The sequence below is a fragment of the Orcinus orca genome, chromosome 4 (assembly GCF_937001465.1).
Source record: "Orcinus orca chromosome 4, mOrcOrc1.1, whole genome shotgun sequence".
NCBI lineage: Eukaryota > Metazoa > Chordata > Mammalia > Artiodactyla > Delphinidae > Orcinus > Orcinus orca.
The window spans coordinates 113,932,350-113,955,840 of NC_064562.1; the positions used below are offsets into that span (position 1 = coordinate 113,932,350).

The following is a 23,491-nucleotide window of genomic DNA, read 5'->3' on the forward strand; positions in this document are numbered from 1 at the left end:
AGTTCTCTATAATCTTGCTATTATTAATGGCTATAAATAACTTGTCTTATATTCTTCTAGATTTAATTTTACTATGCATTTACTATCAACCACATATGTGTATATTTATAATTTTAATTTAAGAATAACATATAGAAAATTGCACTAATTTTAAGATTATACCTTAGTGAAGTATAAGAAAGTGGACAAACTCATATCTCCACCAGATAAGAAAGTGGACAAAGTCGTATTTCCACCAGCCAAGTAAAAAACAAAATAGAGTGATTCCAGTACTCTGAAAGCTTCCCTTGTGCCCTGGTCTTCATCATTACCCACTTCTTCCTCCCCAGAGGTAACCATTGTTTTGACTTCTAATACCATAGGGTTTTTTTTTTTTTCAACTTTATATAAATGGAATCATGGAGGATGTACTCATTCATGTCTGGATTCTTTCATTCTATGTTGTATTGATTAGACTTCTTCCATATAGTAACATGTAGCAATTTTCATTGCTGCATGATAACCCATTGTGTGAATATACCACAATTCAATTGTTGATGAATATTTGGATATGTTCCAGTTTTAGAGTATTATAAATAATGATGCTATGAACATTCTTGTGCATGTCTTTGTATGCCTCTTGCTTGGATAGATACTAAGAAATGAAATTATTGGACTATAGGACATATATATATATATCCATCTTTATTAGATGATGCCAAACAGGTTGCTGAAGGGGTTACAGAAATTTATACTCCGACCAGCAGTGCATGGAATGTTAATGGCTCCACATCTTCAACACCTGGGCAACATCAGTCTGTAATGTTATAGCCATTCTGGTGAGGGTGTAGTGGTAGCTCATTGTAGTTTTCCTTGGCATTTACCTGATTATTATTTCTTTCCCACTGTCTTTGTGCCCTTCCTTCCAGATGTTATCTTCTGATTCATTTTCTGCCTTATTATTTCTCTCTTCAACTCTGTCTAACCTGCTATTAAACTTACTGATAATTGGGATAATTTCTGTTATTATGTTGCTAATTTCCACTTGGTTCTCTTTTACATTTTCAACTTCTTGACCAAATTCTCAGTCTTGTCGTATAAACCCTTACACATACCAGCTATTTAATGACCATGTTTTATATCTCCATTATCTGGATCTCTGTGGGTTACTTCTATTGTTCACAATTTCTCTTGATTTTCAGTCACCAAGTCTCACTGCTCATATACCAAGTTTCTGATTGTTAGATATTGATGATGAAAAACTGTAGAGATAATTTGATACTCCTGCAGAGAGAAAGAGATTTGTTTCCAGTAGTTCACCCAGGAGCACTAGCAACCCAGATCATCTTAGTTCAATGAGGAATTGAGGTAGCACAAAAATTGGCTTCAATTTCTGTGGAGGTGATGTATTTCCAGTTCACCCGCCCTAACTCCTAAGATGTAGCTTTTCAGGAACTTCTTAACCCAAAGAATGGGGGTTGGTTTATAAAGGTTCCTGCTTTGTGATGTGCCTTGACCTTCATTGTATACCCTTTCTTCTCCCAGCTCTATGAGACTGTGAAAAGTGCTACTTATCCTGTCTCTCAACTCTGCTCTTGAACCAGCAGATACCTCCTGGGGAGAGTTGTCCTCAATGCTGTCTTCTGATCTTTGGGCTTCCTTCCTCTTAGCCCTATACTTACTCATGTCATAATTTGGTAATTCTCTGATAATTTCACATAGATTAAAAAATACTATGTGTAGCTTTTCTAGTTTTCCTCATCTAATCTTTTTGTGGAAGCTTATATGATCCTAATGGTACCTTTGGCACATGAATGTTTAAAATTTTATGTACACATATTATAAGTATTTAATATTTTGACTGAGCTTCATGCCATGCTTACATGAGTTACTTCCACTCCAGGCTATAAATATTTACCTATTTTTTTTCTAGTTTGTTATGGCTTCAAAAATGTTTTAATTTCATGTGGAATTCACTTTGGAGTAAGGGATGAGGTAGACTTTAGTTTTAAAAAATAACACCATGAGCAACACCATGTTTTCCCCACTGATTAGAAATAAACTTCCCCCCTTACTATCCGCTTAATTTCTTGATATATTGGAATATTTCTAAACTTTTCTGTTGAAGGAATACAGCTATTTATTCCAGTACCTACTCTACATAATTTTAATTATGATAGTTTAATAATATTTAAAAAATCTGGAAGTTCTAACCTCTTTCCAATACTTAAAAATTGGGCAATTACCACTTATTTTTCTTCTAGATTTAGCTTTGGACTGAATTGTGTCCAAAATCTGTTTTAGTCAGCTTGCACTGCCATAATAAAATACTGTGGACTGCACGGCTTAAATAACAGAAATTTATTTTTGGAGTCTAGAAGTCCTAGATCAAGATTTACCAGGGTCAGTTTCCAGTGAGGGCTCTCTTCCTGCCTTGCAGATGACTGACTTCTCGCTATGTTCTCACATGGCCTTTCCACAGTATGTGTGGGTGTAAAGAGAGATTGCTTTCTCTCTCTCTCTTCTTGTAAGGCCACCAGTTCTGTGGGATTAGGACTCACCCTTATGATCTCATTTAACCTCAATTATCTCCTGAAAGCCCTGTCTCCAGATACAGTCACATTGGGGGTAAAGTCTTCAACATATGAATTTGGGGGCGGGATATACAATTCATATGTTGAAGACTTAATCCCCAATGTGACGTTCTTCTCTTATTCCATCCACATTCTTATTCCCATCTTGAGGTTACCATTAACTAGAATTTTAGTTTACTATTATACTTTTGGATAATTTTTGCCATATATGTTCATACATGGATGTATATACATTTAGTTTTGAGCTCTTGTTTTAGAGCTTTATAAATATGGTATCATGCTCTATGTAATCTTTTACGATTAGCATTTTTTTACTCCATGTTATATTTCTAAATTTAATCCAGGTAGCTGTAATTCATTTTTCCCTGCTGCATAATATCTCCATATGTGAATATGCCAAAATCTATTCATTTTGCTGTTGAAGGACCTTTGGATGATTTCTCAAATGAAATGAGCTTATGAAAATTCTTGTACATTTCTTCTGGTGCATTTATGTATGGGATTTTTCAGGGAATATATCTAGGAGTAGAATTGTTAGACCCCAGGTTAGGGAGATCTTTAACTTTACAAAATAATGAAAAATTGTTTTCTAAAATGGTTCCATGCACTCTCCACAAGAAATGTATGAGTTCCTGTTGGTCCACATCCTCCTCAACAATTGGTGTTGTGTTGGTTGTAAAGGTTTTGTCTTTAAGCTCCAAACCCACCTTCTGTACTGACTTAACTAGTACTCTGAAAACGACATTGCTCTTTTTCTAGCTTGCTTCCTTTTAGTTTTTGCCAATGGCAAGGGGCACTAGAGGGAGTTTGGAAAGTAGGAAGAGACAGAAGGGGCTTTCTTTTCTGTTTGTGTGATATTTTCCAAACGATGTTCTTCCAACAATGGCATTTCACCTCAGTAGCAGAAGCTGGTTATAAGGGTGGTTATTTCCAGTTTCCAGCTTTTTCTACACTCCTAGAATCAGCCTCATTGTACTCACTTAGAGGCACCAAAAGCAGTGGAACAGTTTTCTCTCCTCAGAAGTGAGTTCCAGCTCTGTGTAGTCCCTCTACTGATCTTCAGAAGCACAGCCAGTAGCAGCTAGTGGAGGTCCTTCCTCAGAATTTTGACTCTTAGTTCCTTGAGTCCTTCCTCTACATTCCTGAAGAACAGCAGCAGTGAGGCAAAAGTCTGAATCCCACCTCCTCAGGCCTTCTCCTTCAAGCTTTAATGTTAGGGTAGCCCCTAACCTCTTCCCTTGGTTCTTCAGTGTTGAGGGTAGTAACTGCTTCCTATAGTAACTAACTTTGTGTTACTGCAGTGTTCCCTTTCTGTTTTTTATTTTTTTTTTTCAGTCTTTTAATACCATAGAACCAATTCCCTATATTAAATTCTCTCTGATGACATAACTATGTCGTTTCTATTTTCTTGGCTGATAAAGATATGATTGGACTTCTTAATTTTTGCTAATGTACTGGATATAAAATGGTATCTCATTAAGCTCTGTTTTGTGTGTGTTTCTCGGTTACATTAAGAAGGCTGAACTTTTTTTGGATAAGTTTATTGAACATACATGTTTCCTTTTCTGTGAAATGCCTTTCATGTTGTTTGTTCATTTTTCTATTGGATTTTTTTCTTATTGATTTCTACTTCTCTGTATGTTCAGAATATCAATTGGTTGTACATTTTATGTATTGAAAAAATCTTCTCCTAATTTGTGACTTACACTTTCACTTTCTTTATGGTATCTTTTGATCAGGGAGTTTTTTATTTTAATGTGAATTTCTTTATATTACTCTTTATTGTTAATTATTTTGGTCTTGTTCAAGAAATCCTCTATCCCAAGATAAGAAAGATAGTCACCTCAAAGTATTTAACTTCTGTTTTTCACATTTAGATTCTTAATTCCACTGGAATTGTGTGTGTGTGTGTGTGTGTGTGTGTGTGTGTGTGATGAAATGTAGGAGTTCCAATTTCAATTCTTTTCATATATGCTTTCCAACTATCTCCCCTTTTTATCTACTGTCATATGTAATCTGTCATATATCAAAGTTCCAAGCATGTGAGAGCCTATTTCATGGCTCTCCATTTTGTTATAATGGTCAGTTTGTCTATTCCTGAAACAATAAATACACTACATCTTAATTATTATAACTTTATGTGATATCTTAATATCTGATAAAGCAAGTATTTTTGTTCTTTTTCTAGAATATCTTTGAAATCTTGGATCTTTGCCTTCCAGATGCATCATTTCAAATTCCATGAAAAATTTTATTGGAATTGCATTGTCTCTGTACATCACTTGGTAGAACTGATATATTTACAATATTGTATTTCTATGCATAGACATGGGATAGCTCTTCATTTATTTAGTATTTATTTAATTTCTTTCCATACAATATTTTAAGATGAATTCCTAAGTACTGCAATTGTAATTAGTATCTTTTAGAAAAATTATATTGTCTGTTGATGATCTTTTCATTTCTTGCCCCTTCCCTTAATTTTCCTCACGTGTTTATTCTTTCACATAAAATTTAGCATTGTCTGTCAATGAAAAAAAGTTAGGGAGGTTTTGATTGAAAGTGAGTTTAATCTGTTTGTGTGGAACTGACATCTTTATAATGCTGAACAGAACACTACGTGTAAACTGAAGTTTCAGTAGAGACCACTAGTTACAATAGGTGAAACACTCCATGAGCAAATCAACAAATGTAGATGTTAAAAAGGTATATCCAAAAGTCAGTTTCATGATTATTAAATGCTCCAATCATCTCAAGACTATAAAATGTAGATAGAAGAATTTGTGTGTGTGAGGAGAGTGCTATTTGTGAACTGGGATTTCCTTTGGAGGAGGGGGCTAAAGAGCATTATTCATAACATCCCCAAACCTGAAACAATCTCAATGTCCATCAGCAGCAGAGTAGATAACTAAGTTGTGGTTAATTCATATGATGGAATAATGTACAGCAATGAAAAAGTACAAACTACTGCTATATATAATAACATGGATGTCTCTCACAGACATAATATTTAGTGAAAAGAGTCATTACATACCAAAGAGTACATATTATATGGAGTATATTTCTATAAAGTTCAAAAACAGGTAAAACTAATTTATAGTGCTAGAGGTCACCATTGTAGTTACCTTTGAGGAGGTAATGACCTGAGAGATGGCACAAGGGAGCTTGCTGGATTCTGAATTGTTCTATATCTTGGTCTAGGTCATGGTTACACACACACACACACACACACACACACACACGTATATATGTGTGTGTGTGTGTGTGTGTGTGTGTGTGTGTGTGTGTGTGTATATATATATATATATATATATATATATATATATATATATATATACCATCAAGGGAGAAGAGGATTTCAGGAAGAGAGGCTTATTTTTGTCCTCTAGGAGTTTAATAAACCAATAAATTTTGGGGCTCATTTCTATATTCTTCTTAGGTTTTCAGCAGAACTACAGCAATATCAAGTGTACAAGCTGGGAGCATGACCATTATTTTCCCTTACTCAATATATTTTTTCTTTTTTTTTTTTTTCTTTTTCATTGAGGTGACATTGGTTTATAACATTATACAAGTTACGTGTGTACATTATATTTTGACTTCTATATATACTACAGCATGTCCACCACTAAAAATTTAGTTTCCATCCCTTACCATACACTTGATCCCCTTTAACCATTTCACCCTCCCCCTCCCTGCCACCCTCCTCGCCCTGCCCCTTCCCATCTGGTAATCACCAGTCTGTTCTCTGTATTTACGTGTTTGCTTTTGTTTGGTTTGTTCATTTATTTTGTTTTGTTTGTTTCTCATATTCCACATATGGGTGAAATCATATGGTATTTGTCTTTTTCCATCTGACTTATTTCACTTAGTGTAATACCCTTAAGGTCCATTCATGTTGTCAGAAATGGAGAGATTTCATCTTTTTTTAATGACTGAGTAATATTCCACTTGTGACATTTATCTCACATCTTCTTTATTGGTTCATCCATTGATGGACACTTAATTTGATTCCATGTCTTGACTATTGTAAATAATGCTGCGATGAACACAGGAGTGCATATATCTTTTCTTAGTGTTTTTGTTTTTCTTGGATAAATACCCAGAATTGCTGCGTGGGGGGTGGTGGTGGTGGTATGAATTGGGAGATTGGGATTGGCATATATACAATAATATGTATAAAATAGATAACTAATAAGAACCTGCTATATAAAATATAAAATTAAATTTAAAAAAAGATTTAAAAAAATACCCAGAACTGGGTACTTCTAGTCTTAATTTTTTGAGGAATCTCCATACTGTTTTTCATAGTGGCCATACCAATTTACATTTCCATAAAAAAATGTATGAGGAGGACTTCCCTGGTGGCACAGTGGTTGAGAGTCTGCCTGCAAATGCAGGGGGCACGGGTTCGAGCCCTGGTCTGGGAGGATCCCACGTGCCGCCAAGCAACTAGTTCTGTGAGCCACAACTACTGAGCCTGTGCTCTAGAGCCCACGTGCCACAACTGCTGAAGCCCGTGCGCCTAGAGCCCTGGATCTGCAGCAGGAGAAGCCACCACAGTGAGAGGTCCACGCACCGCAACAAAGAGTAGCCCCCGCTCACTGCAACTAGAGAAAGCCCATGCACAGCAACGAACACCCAACAACGAAGACCCAATGCAGCCAAAAAAACCAAAAATTTAACAACAAAACTATTACAAAAAAAATGTATGAGGGTTTTTTTTTCTCCACATCCTTAACAACACTTGTTATTTCTTGCCTTTTTGATAATAGCCATTCTAACAGGTGTGAGGTGATATCTCATTGTGGTTTTGATTTGCATTTCCCTAATAATTAGTGACCTTAATCATATTTTATCTTTATTTCCAAATCCCTATTTACTTAGAATTTTAGTCCTAAGCTCTGAATCTTCAAAATTATGAAATATTGGAAAAAAGTGAAAGAAAACTGACAGATGACTATAGGATTTGTTGAGATGATAGCAGAGATCCATGGTTTTTAAAATCAGTTTACTTGCTGATCCACTTAGTATTTTCTCATATTCATTAGTGATGAATAAAAATGTTTGGATATTTTTACTCTTTATCCCAACCATTGGCTGTTTTAGTACCTTTTTTACTTGAATCTGACATTTTCCTGTTGATTTATTAAATTTTTATGTTCCTCCTTGTGTTAGTTTCCTGTGGTCATTGTAATAAATGACCATAACCTTGGTGCTTAAGACAACATAAATTTATTCTCTCACAGTTTTGGAGGCTGGAAGCCCTAAATCAGTGTTCACTGGACTGAAGTCAAGGTGTTGTCAGGCCTGCACTCTCTCTGGAGGCTCCAGGGAGAGAATTCATTCCCAGCCTCTTCCAGCTGCCGGTGGTTGCCAGCATTCCTTGGCATGTGGCTCCATCACTCAAGTCTCTGCTTCTGTGGTCACACTGCCTTCTCTTTTCCTGTCTGGGTCAAACAGAAAACAGGGACTGGGACCTGATATCTTTAGTCTACTATACCTCCCCACCAAACTGCAAGTTCCATGGGAGCAGAGCCCTTGTATGTGTGTGCTCATTGCTCAGAAGAGTTGGGAGCAAGAATGCCTGGCACACAGTAGGCATTCACTTAGTATTTGTCAAAGCAATCATTAATTATAGGGAATCAATTTGAAGAGCTTCCTTTAGAGTCAGGAATTTCTGTTTTATTCCAGAAGTCACATCCAATACCATTAGTTGGAATTTTTAGTGAGAGACTTCAGCTCATTTCAGAAAGAATATTCTAATAACGAGGCCTATCTGTCCATAGTCCAAGTTACTTCATGAGGGAATAAACTACTTGAATCAGGATATATTCCAACAAAGATTGTTTTGTCACCTGTTAGGGATACTAGAAAATATATTTTAAAGTTAGGTGGGAAGGCGGTTTTACAGATAGCAGACAGGTTTATCTTGTGTAACGAATCTTACTTCTTTCTATCTAAAGAACCCCAATTCTTTTTGAAATTTCCAGAATTCTTATCTAAGGTTTTTTTTTTTTTTACCCCACATCTCGCAGCTTGTGGGATCTTAATTCCCTGACCAGGGATTGAACCCGGACTCTCGGCTGTGAGAATGCGAAGTCCTAACCACTGGACTGCCAGAGAATTCCTTCTAAGCACTTTGTTAAGGTATTAGTTTTAAGACCACTGAAAAAGATTCCCATTTCTCTTTAATTTATATATATATGGCTCCTAGTTTTCAAATCTAATTTTCAACATGGAATCTTGTGATAGATGTGAAAATATGGTCATTAAAAGAACGCAATTGGCTTTTTGTTTCATGTAGCAATACTGTCTCAGGGATGAATCCATATCCAAATAAATGATGTCTCTCCATCAAAGCCGTTGTCCAGGAAATTGGTGATTACAAAATGCAAAGTTTGAAATCACACATGAAAGTCACTTAAATGGCCTTAAGTAAACCTAGTTTTTAGCCAAATATTTGTGCCAATTGGGATGTTTTTGTCTGCAAGTAATAGAATACATCACTAAAGTACCTTAGATTTATTCCCCATAACAAGAAGCCTGGAAGGTAGGGTGTTGAAGGCTGTAGCTGCTCCAAGAATTATGTCCTCACCCAAATAATCACAGCAAAGGAAGGAAGGGGGAGAGCCTTCCTTCTGCATCTCTTGTATTCTTTCTTTTCTTAAATCAGAGAGGAAAATCTTTCCCAGATGTTTCCCAAAGGACATCTTCTTCTGTCTCATTGGTCAAACTGGGTCACATAACCATTTCCATTAAGAGTGGAAAAGCCAATTGCTGCCACATTAACTGACCTCATGGACAAGAAGGGGTTAAATCTGTCCTCATTAAAAACGGATTCCTCAACCTAACATTTACAATGGACTTTGCAAAGCTCTTTCACTTAACGTTTTCTTCTAATTCTCATTAACACATCCAGTGATGTAGAAAGTTGGTGGTGGTGATGGTGGTGGTGGTGGGGAGTAGGGAAAGAACTGGGAACTGGAAGAACTGGAACTGGAAGAACTGGAAACAACTGGGTGTCGACTATTGTGGATAACCTTATCTACAGATGAAGGGACTGAAGCTCTGCATAGGAATCCTGTTTAAGATAACCTGGGTAGAAAGCAGTGATGCTCCAATATGGACCATGTCTAATGGTGATGATGAGGGTGCTTATTATATGCCAGGCATTGTGCTATGTTACTTTACAGTGATTACTTCATTTAATTCTCAACCCTATGAAGGAGGTAGTGCCTCTATTTGATAGATAAGGAAATTGTGGCTAAAGGTCACACATCTAATAAGCGCAGGTCTGTGATTAGAACTTCAGTGCTGCTGCCAGGGATGGGTACTTCTTTAAACTGTACTGCTTTCCCATTTGAATTCCCATATTCTTTCCAGGACTATTGCCTCTGAGCTAAGCTTTTTGTGACTTAAGCTTCCTCATCTGTAAAATGACATAATTCTACCTACTTTATAGGGTTCCCATGAGGAGTGAAGGTGAATCCACGAAAAGTAATTAACAAGGAGACAAATATAGTAGTCTGGCATTAATATTGTGGAACTTGGGCTTCTCTGGTGGCACAGTGGTTGAGAGTCCGCCTGACGATGCAGGGAACACGGGTTCGTGCCCCTGTCCGGGAAGATCCCTACATGCCGCAGAGCGGCTGGGCCCGTGAACCTTGGCCGCTGAGCCTGCACGTCCGGAGCCTGTGTTCGGCAACGGGAGAGGACACAACAGTGAGAGGCCCGAGTACCGCAAAAAAAAAAAAAAAAAAAAAAAAAATATATATATATATATATATTTATATAGTGGAATTTATCTCATTATATTTAAATTTCCAATTATGTCTTTTACCTATGCTACTAGACTGAGATCATCCATCCAGGACAAAAGTTCCCAAACTTTTGAGGCTCAAGGCCCCCTCTACACTCTTAAGAATTATTGTGTACCCCAAATAGTTTTTGTTTATGTAAGTTGTAGCTTTCATTACTGCATCGAAATGAATACTGAGAAATGTTTGCTCCCTTAGCTGTCAGAGTGATATACACATCATGCATCCTCTGGAAAACTTCTACTTATACTTGTGAGAGCATGAACGTGAGAAAGGAAAAAAAAAATAAATGAATTATTAGGAAAATAGTTTTGACTTTATTGGAACCCTCAGGGTTCCCTGGATCACACTTTGAGAACTGCTGCTCTAGCTTAAGTGCTTCGTGAATGATCAGATTCCGCTGTTTGGACGAGGAAACCCAAGGTCTGAGAGGAGAAAACAAAGCAGCACCAGAGCTACGTTCCACGCCTCGCGCCGCCCGGCAGCCTCGCTGTTCAGCAGCTACGTCCTTAGCAACCGCCCCCTCCTCCACCAAGTCGCCGCTCTTCCCGGGGAGCGAACCCCGGCGCCCACACTGCTCCAGAGGCCCCTCCCTAGCTCGTTCCGCCTGGCAACCTGCGTCCCCGGCGCCCTGAGGCAGGCCCTGCCCCGCTGCCTCTCCTGTGTCCTGGCTTCCATGGCAACCGCGGCGCGCGGCCATGGCGTCACCCCACCCTCCCTCCTCGTCGGGCTAAACCATTCGCTTCAGGAACCTTCACAGGGGGAGATGGAAACAAGGGAATTTAATAGAACGTCTGCGCGCTACTCTGACCCCGTTTTTCTACCTAGCTTAAGTTATACACATCTTTTTTTCTCTTGCCAAATGTCCCTGCGAGTGTGGCGCTGTGTCTCGCCTGCTCGGTTCGAACGCCTCCTTTTCCCAGGCCTGCGGATGGATCGGCCCGCCAGGAAGGCTAGCGGTCTGCGCGGGTTGGCACAGATGCGGGGGAGCGCGCCCGACGTCGCGCTCAGGGGGCGGGGCCAACGCGCAAGGGGTAGGGGAGGCGGGCAAGATGGCTTCTGGCGAGTGATTCTGCCCGGATACCTCCGGCGACCGCTGAGACACCGGGACGGGGGGTGCTGCCCCCACTGCTACCCTTCTTCCTCTCCCCCGCCCCCAGAGACCCCCTCCTTCCCTTCCTCCTTCTACCTCGGTGGGGAGGGAGGGGAGGTGGGCCTGGTTCCTGGGACACCATGTCGGACTCAGAGGAGGAGAGCCAGGACCGGCAACTGAAAATCGTCGTGCTGGGGGACGGCACCTCCGGGAAGGTCAGTCCTCGAGCGGGCCCGCCGTGCCAGGCCTGCAGGAACCCCGGCCGGCTCTGGCGTCCTCCAGCCTCCTCCCCGCCCCCCCGGCGTCGCCTTATGTCCCCGAGCCCTGGGGCGTCTGGGCTTGGGCCCGCGAGGTCGTGGCCTGGGGTTCGACACTAATAGGCGCTTGGTGAAGTCCGTCGAGAGCTGTCCAGCTCCTCTTAAATTTAAAAAAAAAAAAAAAAAAGTCATTGCCTAACCCCTGCCTGGATCTCGAACTCCTGCTTCTTTAAGACACGAGCCAGTATCGTCTCCCTGGGAAGCTTTCCAGCTTCTCGCCTCTGAGGGCTGGCAAGGATCTGCCAAGGCACCTTACCTCTTTTTACTTTAGTCCAGGTCACACTTTGCTCCTTTCCCCCCGTTTACCGTTTCTGATGGCTCCACTGTACTGGGATCTCCCAAGAACTTGACGCTGGAATCAGATTCCCTGGGTGAGAGAATTGGGGCTCCATCACTTACTCGTCGGATCATTGGAGGGCAAATTGCTATCCTGTTTGTACTTCATCTGTAAGATGGGTATATTGATAGGGGTCTCCTCGAAGGGTGAAGTGTGCAAATCCACATTAAATATGAAAATCTACATAAAGCTTTCATAACATGGTGTGCACTCAGTAAATGTTAGTTGCAGTTTTAGAGCATCATATCTGTTCATCTCTGTTCCCAGCACAGCACCTGTCAACACAAACATTCATTCAACAAATATCTATTGAACTCCTATTCTGGACTGGTTGCTGAGGGCAGAGCTGCTAACGTGACAGAGGGGATCATTGCCTTAAAGTCTGTCTTTCAGTGACAGTTGGTTGAATGAATGAGAGTGAGTGCGTGAGAATATCTGGCAGCCAGTCCCCTTACCTCGTAGGCACAGGTCTTTAACCCAGGGTTGTGGAGCTCCTGAGATGGAATAAACATTGCCCGGTGCTTGCTCTTTGGAGATGGTCCATAAGATCTTAAAGGGTTCTTGATCCACGCCCCAAATAAGGTGAAGAGCCTCTGCCCGGCCAACCTTCACACCTGTCGCTCCTATCAATGGCGCCAACACTGTTTCTGGGAATATTGTTAGAGTTTGTCTCCTTTCTTCTTCCATCCGCTTTCTCAACTAGAGGCTTCAGAAACGCTGGTTATTATTGTTACCAGTTTCCCGTTTTCGGCTTCACGTTTTCATGTTCCTGGTGTAGTTTGGACCCTGGTTCCTATGGTGACGACTGCTCGATACATCTTCCCTGGCAGTTGGCACTGCACAGCTGCTCCTGTCTTTCGTTCTGAGATTTGAGTTCCTAGGGCCCTAGGGAAAGGTGTCATTCATATGCAGGATTTGGAGGATTCTTGTTAATTTCTTTCTTGCCATCCCTGATATTTTGTTATTGGTTTTTATTATTGAGGAAAAACAACTTAATATGCTCTGATTACTTTTAAACATTTTGGGGAAGAAAAGAACTTGGGATCACTTTTCTTTATAAAGTATTAATTATATGAGTTTTTGTACACTTGTAACAACTTTTTGAATGGATGAGTTGTTTTAAATGAATCAGCATTGTTTCTAACACCCTTATTCAGTAAAAATTTTAAGTTCTATTTTTATAGTTTTCTCATTCGTATTTTCTTTTGAATGTCTTCTAATTTTTCATTTCCTAAATCTTTTTATGGTCAACTCATAACTGAATTTATTTCCTGTTTAAAACTATAATGACTGTCTATAACACTAATACATGTATAAAAAGACAAAAATTTTCCATTATCTTACATTCTATCATAATTCTTTAAATTTTTGTTAATTTTTTTCCCCAATATTCATCCATTATCATACATGTATTTCTCTGTTGAAATTTGTTCATAATTTCTATCTAGGTTTTTCATCTAGCCTGTCATACATTTTCCTCTTGTTACTAATTTAGTGTGAATAATTATGATTTTTCATCTCTGTCAAAAATTTTATCTAGTGTACAACAAAGCGTACTTTTTTCCTTCTATATTATTGAATTAAGATTATCATTCTGCTTCAAAGGATAACAGTGATACTGTTTATGGCGTTCTGATTTAGTCTTTGTCATCTTGACTAATCTATTTTAAAATTGTAAAGATTGTTTTCTGTCAGAAATTTCTGGATACCAGCATCAGAAATCTAACCTTTTTTCATTATTCATATATCAGCTTTTGTTTTTTTCCATACCCTGTTCAGTTTTCAGATTATTGCCGTATTATTGGCAGCTACCAACATTCCCATTCTGTTTCTTTTACTGTTCTTTTCTATTATGAATTCAGCCTCTCTTTCATTCTTACTTGTATCCTGATTTAACTCCTGGCCATTTTTTCTAGTATCAGTTTTTCTTGCTAGTTCTAACTCAGGGCATTTTTATACACCCTTACAAAAGCAATAGAATATTGAGATGACCACTAACAGTTTATTCAAGAGAAATTTAGCTCCTCTTGCTATTAACACGTGTTTCTGTTTCTTTCCTGTTTTGAGTCATACTTTGGATTTTATTATATACTTCTTAAGATTTTTTTTTGAGGCAAAATATTCTTTTATGGTGTCTTTTCAGTATTAGTAAATGTAGTATGGTTAAAAATTGTTAGCAAAAGTTCACCAAACAAAAAAACTATAAAGAATCAGAAAAAAAGAGTTACAGATATGAAAGATGGTTCTTCTCTTCATAATTGTTTTAAAAGGATATTTATATAATGACTTCTGAGAAATTATTGAATGAGAAAGATAGCATAATATCTAGATAATTGAAGAGGATGTGCCTCCTTCCCACTGATTCAGTTGATTCTCTGATTAATTTTTATAGTCTGATGTCTGGAGATGGTATAAGAACCCATTTTAATATTCTTTGTTTGCAATGACCTATACTTTTGACAGATTGTACTCTATTCCAATTGAAAATTCTAGCTTTATGTTTGCCTCAAAAGTGTGAGACTTTCAAAATCTAGAAGTCCGATTTTTAGGAAGAGAAACACTAAGCTGAAGTTACATGTGCCTTGAGTTTGTCTTAGATTTATAAAGGTGTTTCAGCCATCCATATATTAAACATTTTGAAATATCTGTAATAGTATAAGTAGTGTTAATTATTTTTCTCTAGAACTCTGAGCCTCTTCACAGATGATTTTGTGCTCTAAGTTAAATAAGCTCAATGGCATAAACAAGGCAAATGAAAAAAGGATCTAAAAAAGAATGCTTACTTTTTTTTTTCTAATCTCTTAGTTTTTATATTATCAAGGACGCCAAATGAATTTTCATTTTGGTGTAGTGAGTTTATTTCTTAGAGTCTAGCAGAACATCTTTCTTATGGTGCTCAATAAATATTTGACCAAATATTTTAGTGATTTCTTACAAATGCTGAGTATTTAAATAGTAAAAGAATTGGCGTTAGTGTGTGCAAATTGCCATTTATATGAAAAATATGGTTCTTATGTCAAAGGGATTTTAGGTCTTTTTGTTTAAAGGAATTGAAGTTTGGCCAAGTTTTCTTTTGCACTACTGTACTTATGTTGTAATTAATTATAGTAAGCTATCTTGGAAATTTTATCTTAGTTTTCATTATTTAGGAATTGACATCTAATTTTAACTTTCAAAATAAGAAAGAGCTATTTTTCCTTAACTTTAGGAATCTGTCTTGAAGAGCATAAAAGCTTCATGAAACTCCCTTTCTCTTCTTTTTGGGGAAGTCTACAAATAAATAAATAATACATTTAAAATGTTTAAGAAGCTTTTGAGTTATTGAGTTATTTCAGTTGTTACTCGATTATTCTTTTGCTTTGGTAAGAAATGGTACCCTAAAGAAACTCTAGAGTTTTGAATGTAACTTAGAGTTGTTATTTAAAAAATGTATATATATATTTGTTCTGGTTATAATATTCTTGTGACTTTTAAGCTTTATGGTTCTTGGATGGAATATATTTATTTTTGCCTGCTTAATATTAAAAATATCTTCTTAATTTAAAGGATAAATATTATCAGTCATTCTATAGAATAATTTTCATTTAACAAATTTTAAAAATAAATTTATTTATTTATATTTAATTTTTGGCTGTGTTGGGTCTTTGTTGTGGTGCGGTGGCTTCTCTTGTTGCAGAGCACGGACTGTAGGCGCGTGGGCTCACTAGTTGTGGCACGCGGGCTCTAGAGAGCAGGCGCAGTAGTTGTGGTGCACGGGCTTAGTTGCTCCATGGCATGTGGGATCTTCCCGGACCAGGGCTCGAACCCGTGTCCCCTGCACTGGCAGGCAGATTCCCAACCACTGCGCCACCAGGGAAGTACAACATTTTTAATATAGAGAAAAATTAGACATGTTTCTTGTGGGGGGAGAAAAGAAAGGAAATTCTATAAACAGGCTTTCCTCTCCTTAATTAGTTCTACTTCTTATTGGCTGAGGGCACAAACTACTCAGATGTTTAACCTCAGAAATGAAACATCTCTGAAAGTTGTATTGAACTGATATCTAGGGACATATAAGATTCAGATCTTTAATCATGTTGGTTTAGTTTTCTCTGTTGATAATTCTCAAATTCGAATTTCCAGCAAGGTGTAGGGAGCTTGACAATCAGGGGATTGAAAGAGATTTAGCTGATTAGTCTGTTGTTGCCACTGATAGCTGGTTGGCAAGTGAAATTTACCTGGTGGAATGTTAAGTCCCTCTTCCCCTTGTAACTGATTAGAACTGCTTAAAGTTGCTTGATGGATTAATGGGAATATAAATATTAAGATTACTTAATAAGATTTAGTAGTGATTTTATGTTTACATTTCTAAAACAAAGACATTAATTTTGATATTCTGTGCATCAATTTTTTAGACCTCCTTAGCTACGTGTTTTGCTCAAGAAACTTTTGGGAAACAGTACAAACAAACTATAGGACTGGATTTCTTTTTGAGAAGAATAATGTTACCAGGTAAGAGACTAAAATGTATTAACATAGAAAATTGTCCATATCTGACAATAAGGGACATAAGCAGAAATGTGTAAAATAAATTTTGGGGCTGTTTGTATGTGAAAATATATATAATCAGTAAATCTATCTTAGGGAGGTTAACTTTCATCAGCATCTACCATGAAGACATACTGTCCATGTGTGTAAGGAAAAAGTTTATATCCTCCCCACTCTCCCAGTGTCTCTGACCACTGCACATTTCTTGTGGATAAACAATAGTTGCTTATAAAATTCTAAAGTTAAAAACAAAATCAAATGCCATGTAATTATCAACAGGTATTGTATGAACTAAATGTGAGAAGACTGGAAAGGATTATTTTTTTAAATATTATTTTGATTAACCTCTGCTTCAGTTTTTTGTTTGAGAGAAAGTTGGAACAGAAGTATAATGTAGCTATGGAACTTCTGTGCTCTAATATGTGAATGCTGTTTTATGCAAGGCAGCATGAAATTGCTGGCATTTAATAGACCACTAAAATTTAGGGTCCCTAGGCACTCATAAAAATACAGTTTGAGCATTCAAGATGTTTCAGTTCACCATGCAAAGAAACTATTTAGATGCCAGTTGCAGCACATTTTGTGGGAAATACAGGGAAATAATAACAAAAAAAGAGTGGTTTCTGTTTTAAGTTAGTTTCTGAACAATTGGGGCTTTAAAATGCTCTGTCTATTCACTTGTGCTTAAATTATATGTTTAAAGTATTTTATTAAAAGCAGTTTATCTTGATTGACTTCATAAACTAGTCCATCTTTCTCCTCTCTGAGGAAACACATTTGAATAAAAACAGTTGCAAGTGTAGTGTCAGATTCATATACTGGAACGTGAGTGATATAGTGGGAAACGGTTTAATAAATTATGATATTTTTGAAATATGTTAACCTCTCAAATGCTCCATCTATCAGACAACTCTATGAATGTTTTAGAACAGCTAATGAAAACTCTTGGTAATTGAAGGTATTCTGCATATCTCACTAGTAATATACTCTCTTATATTTTGTGATGGTTGGTATTCGGCTACCAATGAAAAATAAATTAGAAGATATAGCTTGAGAAAAGAATTCCAGTTCTTTTGCCATTACTAAGTTATTATTCATAAAGAGGTTTAATGAGAAACGTGTATTTTGTTTCATTTGTATTTTCTTTTAATGTATTCAAAACTGAAAATCTCATTTTTATTATTCTCACTCTTATGGATAGGTTAATACTGCTTTCAGAATATTTACAACAGTCACTAGTAGACTACATGTACAAATTCCATAATATACATACTGAAAACTTATTTTGCAACAGTTTTTTCAGAGATGCCAGTTGTACACAGAGAGCCTCAAAGTGTATTTAATTACTGACTGTTTTGTTTTCGATGATAAGTAGCAAAAGCACTAACTTTCTATGTTATTAATATTGTTTAATTTTTCTGATTTTTCAGTTCAAAGACTTAAAGGAGCAAGCATCTACGCAAACATTAAAAACATTTTAAGACTGGTTTTGGACATTTTATATATGTAATATATATGATAATTTCTGATTTTTTGCACAATACTACTGATTTTTAAATTTTGATGACTTTGTAAAAAATATTTGGTATTTTTGAAATCCAAATTTATAATATATTTTAGAGTTAGAAAGTACTTAGGTTAAAAATAACATTAGGAAATATATACTCTTAATGAATATATATTTTAATTTTCCTGATTAAGGTTTTATTTTGATGGACAGAGTTCCAGAAAAATATCTTTTTTTATAAAATGGCAGTTGGTTTTATTCTATTTAATTGACTCAAAATTGTGGTAGAAATTTCAGTAAGAAAAAAATTTTTAATGTAACTTGATTTTATATTAATAGGTACATTAAGAAATGAGGTTAATAAATTAAAAGGTTTATATTATACCCTTTATATACTTTAACTTTAATTCATTGTGTCCAAGGATTAATATTTGTATCATTTGCTAAAACATTACAGGCAGCATTAATTGAATTTATGGTACAGCAGCATAGGAGGCAAATCTAATATTTGTTAGTATTCTAGTAAGTCTTCTGTCCATTCAGATTGTTAGAGGTGTAATACCTCCTGTTCATCTATTGACATTCTCTTCATGCAAGTTTTCAAGGTCATTACTCTGCAAATACTCATCCATGTTAGTATATTTCATGATCTGGTATGCTGTATAGTCTGGATGCAACCACTGTGCAGATTTTACTGCTTAAAATAGTGTATCTGTTAGTCAGAGATTCTGCTGATAGAGCTTCTTAAGAGCCTTAGTCAAAATACTTTCAGGAAGCTTGTGGGTACAGTCAGTAAACAGTGTTCTACTGTGAAAAGGATTTCTAAGTCTTTAGTACAAGAAGTGGGCAGACTTGTGTTTTTAGTTCCATCTTGACTATGCAGCACTTTAAGTAAGGTTAACCAAGGCACCAAGTGTACTTTTACAAGGTCACTGTTGAATCCTCTTGGTGGCTTTGATTCATACCAAAAGCAACTTACCTGTATTTTGTCACCTCATTTATTTATTTTTTTCCCTAGTTAAATGTCATTGCTTACAGAAGAGCAGGAATTTTCTAGTATTTTGCATTTGAGATTAGATTGCTGACAGTTTCCTCCTTAACATTCTTTATTAGTTACAGATTTATATTAGATGGATTCTTGGTTTTTAAAAATTTTTCAATGTTGATTATTTGAAAATTCTTATATAGCTTTATAGGCATGTCATTTTGAAAATATACTGGAAGCCTTCATATGTTTTTGCTTGCAAAAACTAAAAGGAATATTAATTTGAATTCTATATTATTTTGTTTCCCAAATAGGAAACTCCCATTTATTTTTATTTTTATGTGTTAATAAGCCTAAAATTCACATGTGGAAGTTAAAAATACTTTTCTAGATACATGAAATAACTATGAAGTCAATATCATTTGTTGTAGCTATAACGATAGCAAAAGTTTATTTTTTGGCTAGCATTGTGTATTAGTGGGTTATTAGTAGTGCATAGCTATTTTTATCTGAGGCACTAGAATATGTGTATTAAAGAAAAACAAGCCAAGAACAACAAACAGTGTTTATTTGGAAAAGTATGGATTTAAAAAATATCCTCAGCACACAAATATAAACCTCTCAGGTGGGAGATAGTTATAAACGATTTAGAGTCAGTCTTGAAATGATGTAGTCAGAATTTGAAAACATGTAATGAAGATCATGTTTCTAAAGTTACAGATAGGATAGGATCTAAATATCATAACTAAATATCAGAAATTAAAGGAAAAAAGCTTCATATTTCTTGATATGAAGTTAAGTGATAGGATTTATTGACTTTGAAGAAAATGGGATTAAATGCCCTTTATTAAGTGTTGCCTAAAATCTTACTTAAAAAAGTTAATATTGTTGAGTACTGTTTTTTTTAGTAAACAAATAACAAGAATTTTGAGAGTAAAATGAACAGAGTACTGCCTGTTTATTTAGGGGCTTCTGAAACTATTTGATATACTTATAGTGTCGACTAGCCCCTTCTCACCTGCTTAATTTGAGACAGCATTGTAGGAGAATGAATTTTGAGTATCGAAAAATTTAGATTTTTAAGATATTGGGTTTACATAAGTTGTTGCGTAAGTATTAGTCTGTGACGTTTTGATTTTTTTATTCATAGACCTTTAAGAACATTTCGGTCATTACTCTGTGAGCGTTGAAAGTGTGTATATTTGGGAATGATGACGGGTAATGAACTTTAGTAGCTCTCATTAATGCTAATGGAAGTTGCTCATGTAAATCCTCTGCAGGTTGGCAGATGGAACAGACCTACATCCAAATAATGGAAAGATTGTAATACAGACCCAACAAGACTTAGAGTTAAGGGTAAAACTTGGCTGCTTAATCCAGTGTCGTACTTTCTTTTCAGTTGCAACGTTGAATGGTGTGACTAACATTCTCCAGTTTTAGTGTTTTGCATTGGCATAAAAATTCATATCTATATAATCCTTTTCTGGTTTGTATTTGAAGTGAGACTAGTTTCTTAGTGTCTAAGTTTTTGAGTTTTCCTGATTTGCAAATCATTCAGAAAGATACATTTTTGGTGTGGGAGCTCATTTTGAAGGTACTAGTTGAGATTTTGTCTGCCTTTGGAGAAAGCTGCATAATTTTATTAGGAGAAATAGTTTGAAATGTTAAACTGTAAAGCATATCGAACTTGATCTTTAAATTTTGTAATTGCATTGATAATAGAGAATAACATAATTTTTTTAACAAGTAAATATTTTGCAAAATGGACAAAAGCATTTTAAAGATTGCCCTTTAGTATTTTAGAATGCTTTTATATGTTTGTATGGGGAAGAGATTTGTTAGACTATTTTATGAGGGCTTTGAAGCACATATTATAATTTGTTTCAGTGGAACGCTTTGAACAGGTATAAATGCATCATAATATTTAGTGATATACTGGGTATGTAACCTACATCAGTTCTGAAGAGGGCTGTCAAAATGTTCATATTTTATAGGTTAAATTTCAAAACATACAATTTTAAAATTATGTTCACTATTGTATATAGTAGCTGACATTCAAATTTAAAAATTCATTGAAGTTGAAACTGTGGGACCATTTTTGTAGTCTATTAGTAATCTGTGAGTTTTAGAACCTATGGAGTTTAGAACTTACAGGAAAATTCATTATGTGTAATAAGGTACATTAGTATATAAAGTTCACTTTTAATTTTTTTTTTTTTTGCGGTACGCGGGCCTCTCACTGCTGCGGCCCCTCCCACTGCGGAGCACAGGCTCCGGACGCGCAGGCCCAGCGGCCATGGCTTACGGGCCCAGCCGCTCCGCGGCACGTGGGATCTTCCCGGACCGGGGCACGAACCCGTGTCCCCTGCATCGGCAGGCGGACTCTCAACCACTGCGCCACCAGGGAAGCCCACTTTTAATTTTTAAATTATATATCTTATTCCACATATAAGTGCTTTATTTTATGCTCTGTTTAAGAAAAGAAATTCTTTAAGGTTTAAGAAGTTTGTGAATTAAAGCTTTTTTTATTTTCTTCTGTTTTGAAGGTGATTATAAATGTGGTTTCATGGAAATGGGGTAAAGTGTAAATCTAAATTTCCCACTGTTATCTCTTTTGACAACATTATTTCACAATTCCAAATATGTGACCATGTGAACATGCAGAATAAAAGACAAATTAGGTTCAGAGTTTATCACTGTGACTTAATGTTCTGTGAAACTGTATTCAATTGTTATATTGTTCCTTAACTTTTTTTGTATTCTTAGTTTTATATTCATTTTTTTGTACTCTAGGAAACTTGAATGTTACTCTTCAAGTTTGGGACATAGGAGGGCAGACAATAGGAGGCAAGATGTTGGATAAATATATCTATGGAGCACAGGTATGAAACAAATTGTATGATTATTCCAGTACTGAAGATACTCTCCTTACAAACACACAAGCAGGTACACACACACATACATGCTCTTTCTACCTTGATTTTTATCTGATATGTAAGGAGACTGATTTTACATTTGTGCTAATCCTTTGATTTCATCCTCCCCCAAAATCATGCTTGGAATGATTTGGGTCAGGGAACTGGATGACTCTAATAGCTTTCATATGCTACTTATATTACTAATACTATTATTGTCAGCAGTTGAATACATGCAGTGATAAATGATATTTTGATATTTAGTAACTGATTTGGTTCTGTGGACTACTTACAGAATACATAAATTGAATGATAAATATTAGAGAGGAAAATTTAATTTCATTTTAAGTTGTAAGGACAAAAAGCATACATATATGCCTATATATTTTTGTGCCATGAATTAGTCTATTAAATATTTATAGTTCTTCAGATTTAACAGATATATCAATATATTGTATCAGAAAGCTAAATATGACTAATTATATATATGAAGCAATACAGCATTTTAACATGATACTCATGTGTGGTGTCTTTTCAGAAGAAAATCTATGTAGAGTAGGAAAACCACTTGAATGATTATATAACAAAAATTCTTTGGTATATTAGCTTATATAGACATAATTTATAAGTTTTAAAATTAAATTATACAAATAGAAAATATACATAGTAGTAATATGCTTAACAAATTAATTACTGACATGCTGTTACTTTTGCTTTTCTACTTTGAGTTAGTGTGTATCTTTCATATGATCATGAGGTATTGGGGGGATAATATTCATAATCCTCACTTAGTTTTTTATTGGAGTTCGATATTTTAAGTTGAGAATCATAACATGGTTATGTGGAGCTGGGTTGCTCATAAGAAATGAATCTAGAAGATGAAGACAGAATATTAAGCACTCTGCTGTATGAAGTTTGATACTTAACAAATACCATTGCCTTAATTTTGGATGGAAAATAGATTCTGAATTATAAAATATTCAGAGAAGGATGAGGCTCATATGGTTCTTAATCATGTATAAAGGCCCTAGGGTTTTGTTTTTTGCGTTATTGATATATAGATTGGGCTCTGAGAACCTTCTTTGCCTCTTCTTCTACATTGTTCTTTGTCTCCTGGAAAATATTTCTGCTCACTTAACATTTTCAGTTGTGACCATATGACTTAATATTTTATGACTGTTCATTTTTCTCTTAAAAAATATTTCTCAGGTTTTTGTGTCTGGCTTTTTCATTGTTGTTTGTTTCTGTTTTAAACTGATTATGTTTAAAGTAGATATTAAGCTAAAGAAAAGTTGCTGGACAGAGATTTGTGGGAAGCCACAGTCCTTGTTTCATTCACCTAGTTGGTAAAATGGGATTTGAAAATAACAATCTCTTTCCTCTTTGCTCCATTAAAATCTATCTTCATAGACACATA

General features: G+C 36.0%; 1 protein-coding gene across 4 annotated transcripts in view; it reads left to right on the forward strand.

Annotated features, from left to right (window-relative positions):
- The first annotated feature begins 11,398 nt into the window (after window positions 1–11,398).
- The window catches only part of RAB28 (RAB28, member RAS oncogene family), a 94,293-nt gene continuing 82,200 nt past the window's right edge, over window positions 11,399–23,491 (forward strand). Inside the window, exons 1-3 of one of the 4 annotated variants that reach the window (XM_049708838.1) lie at window positions 11,399–11,701; window positions 16,535–16,631; window positions 21,953–22,041. In XM_049708838.1, coding sequence (XP_049564795.1) covers window positions 11,627–11,701; window positions 16,535–16,631; window positions 21,953–22,041 — 261 coding nt within the window. In that variant the 5' untranslated portion in view covers window positions 11,399–11,626. The remainder of the gene's footprint in view (window positions 11,702–16,534; window positions 16,632–21,952; window positions 22,042–23,491) is intronic. The other 3 variants (XM_004282539.2, XR_004478520.2, XM_004282538.3) reach the window with 3 other exon arrangements.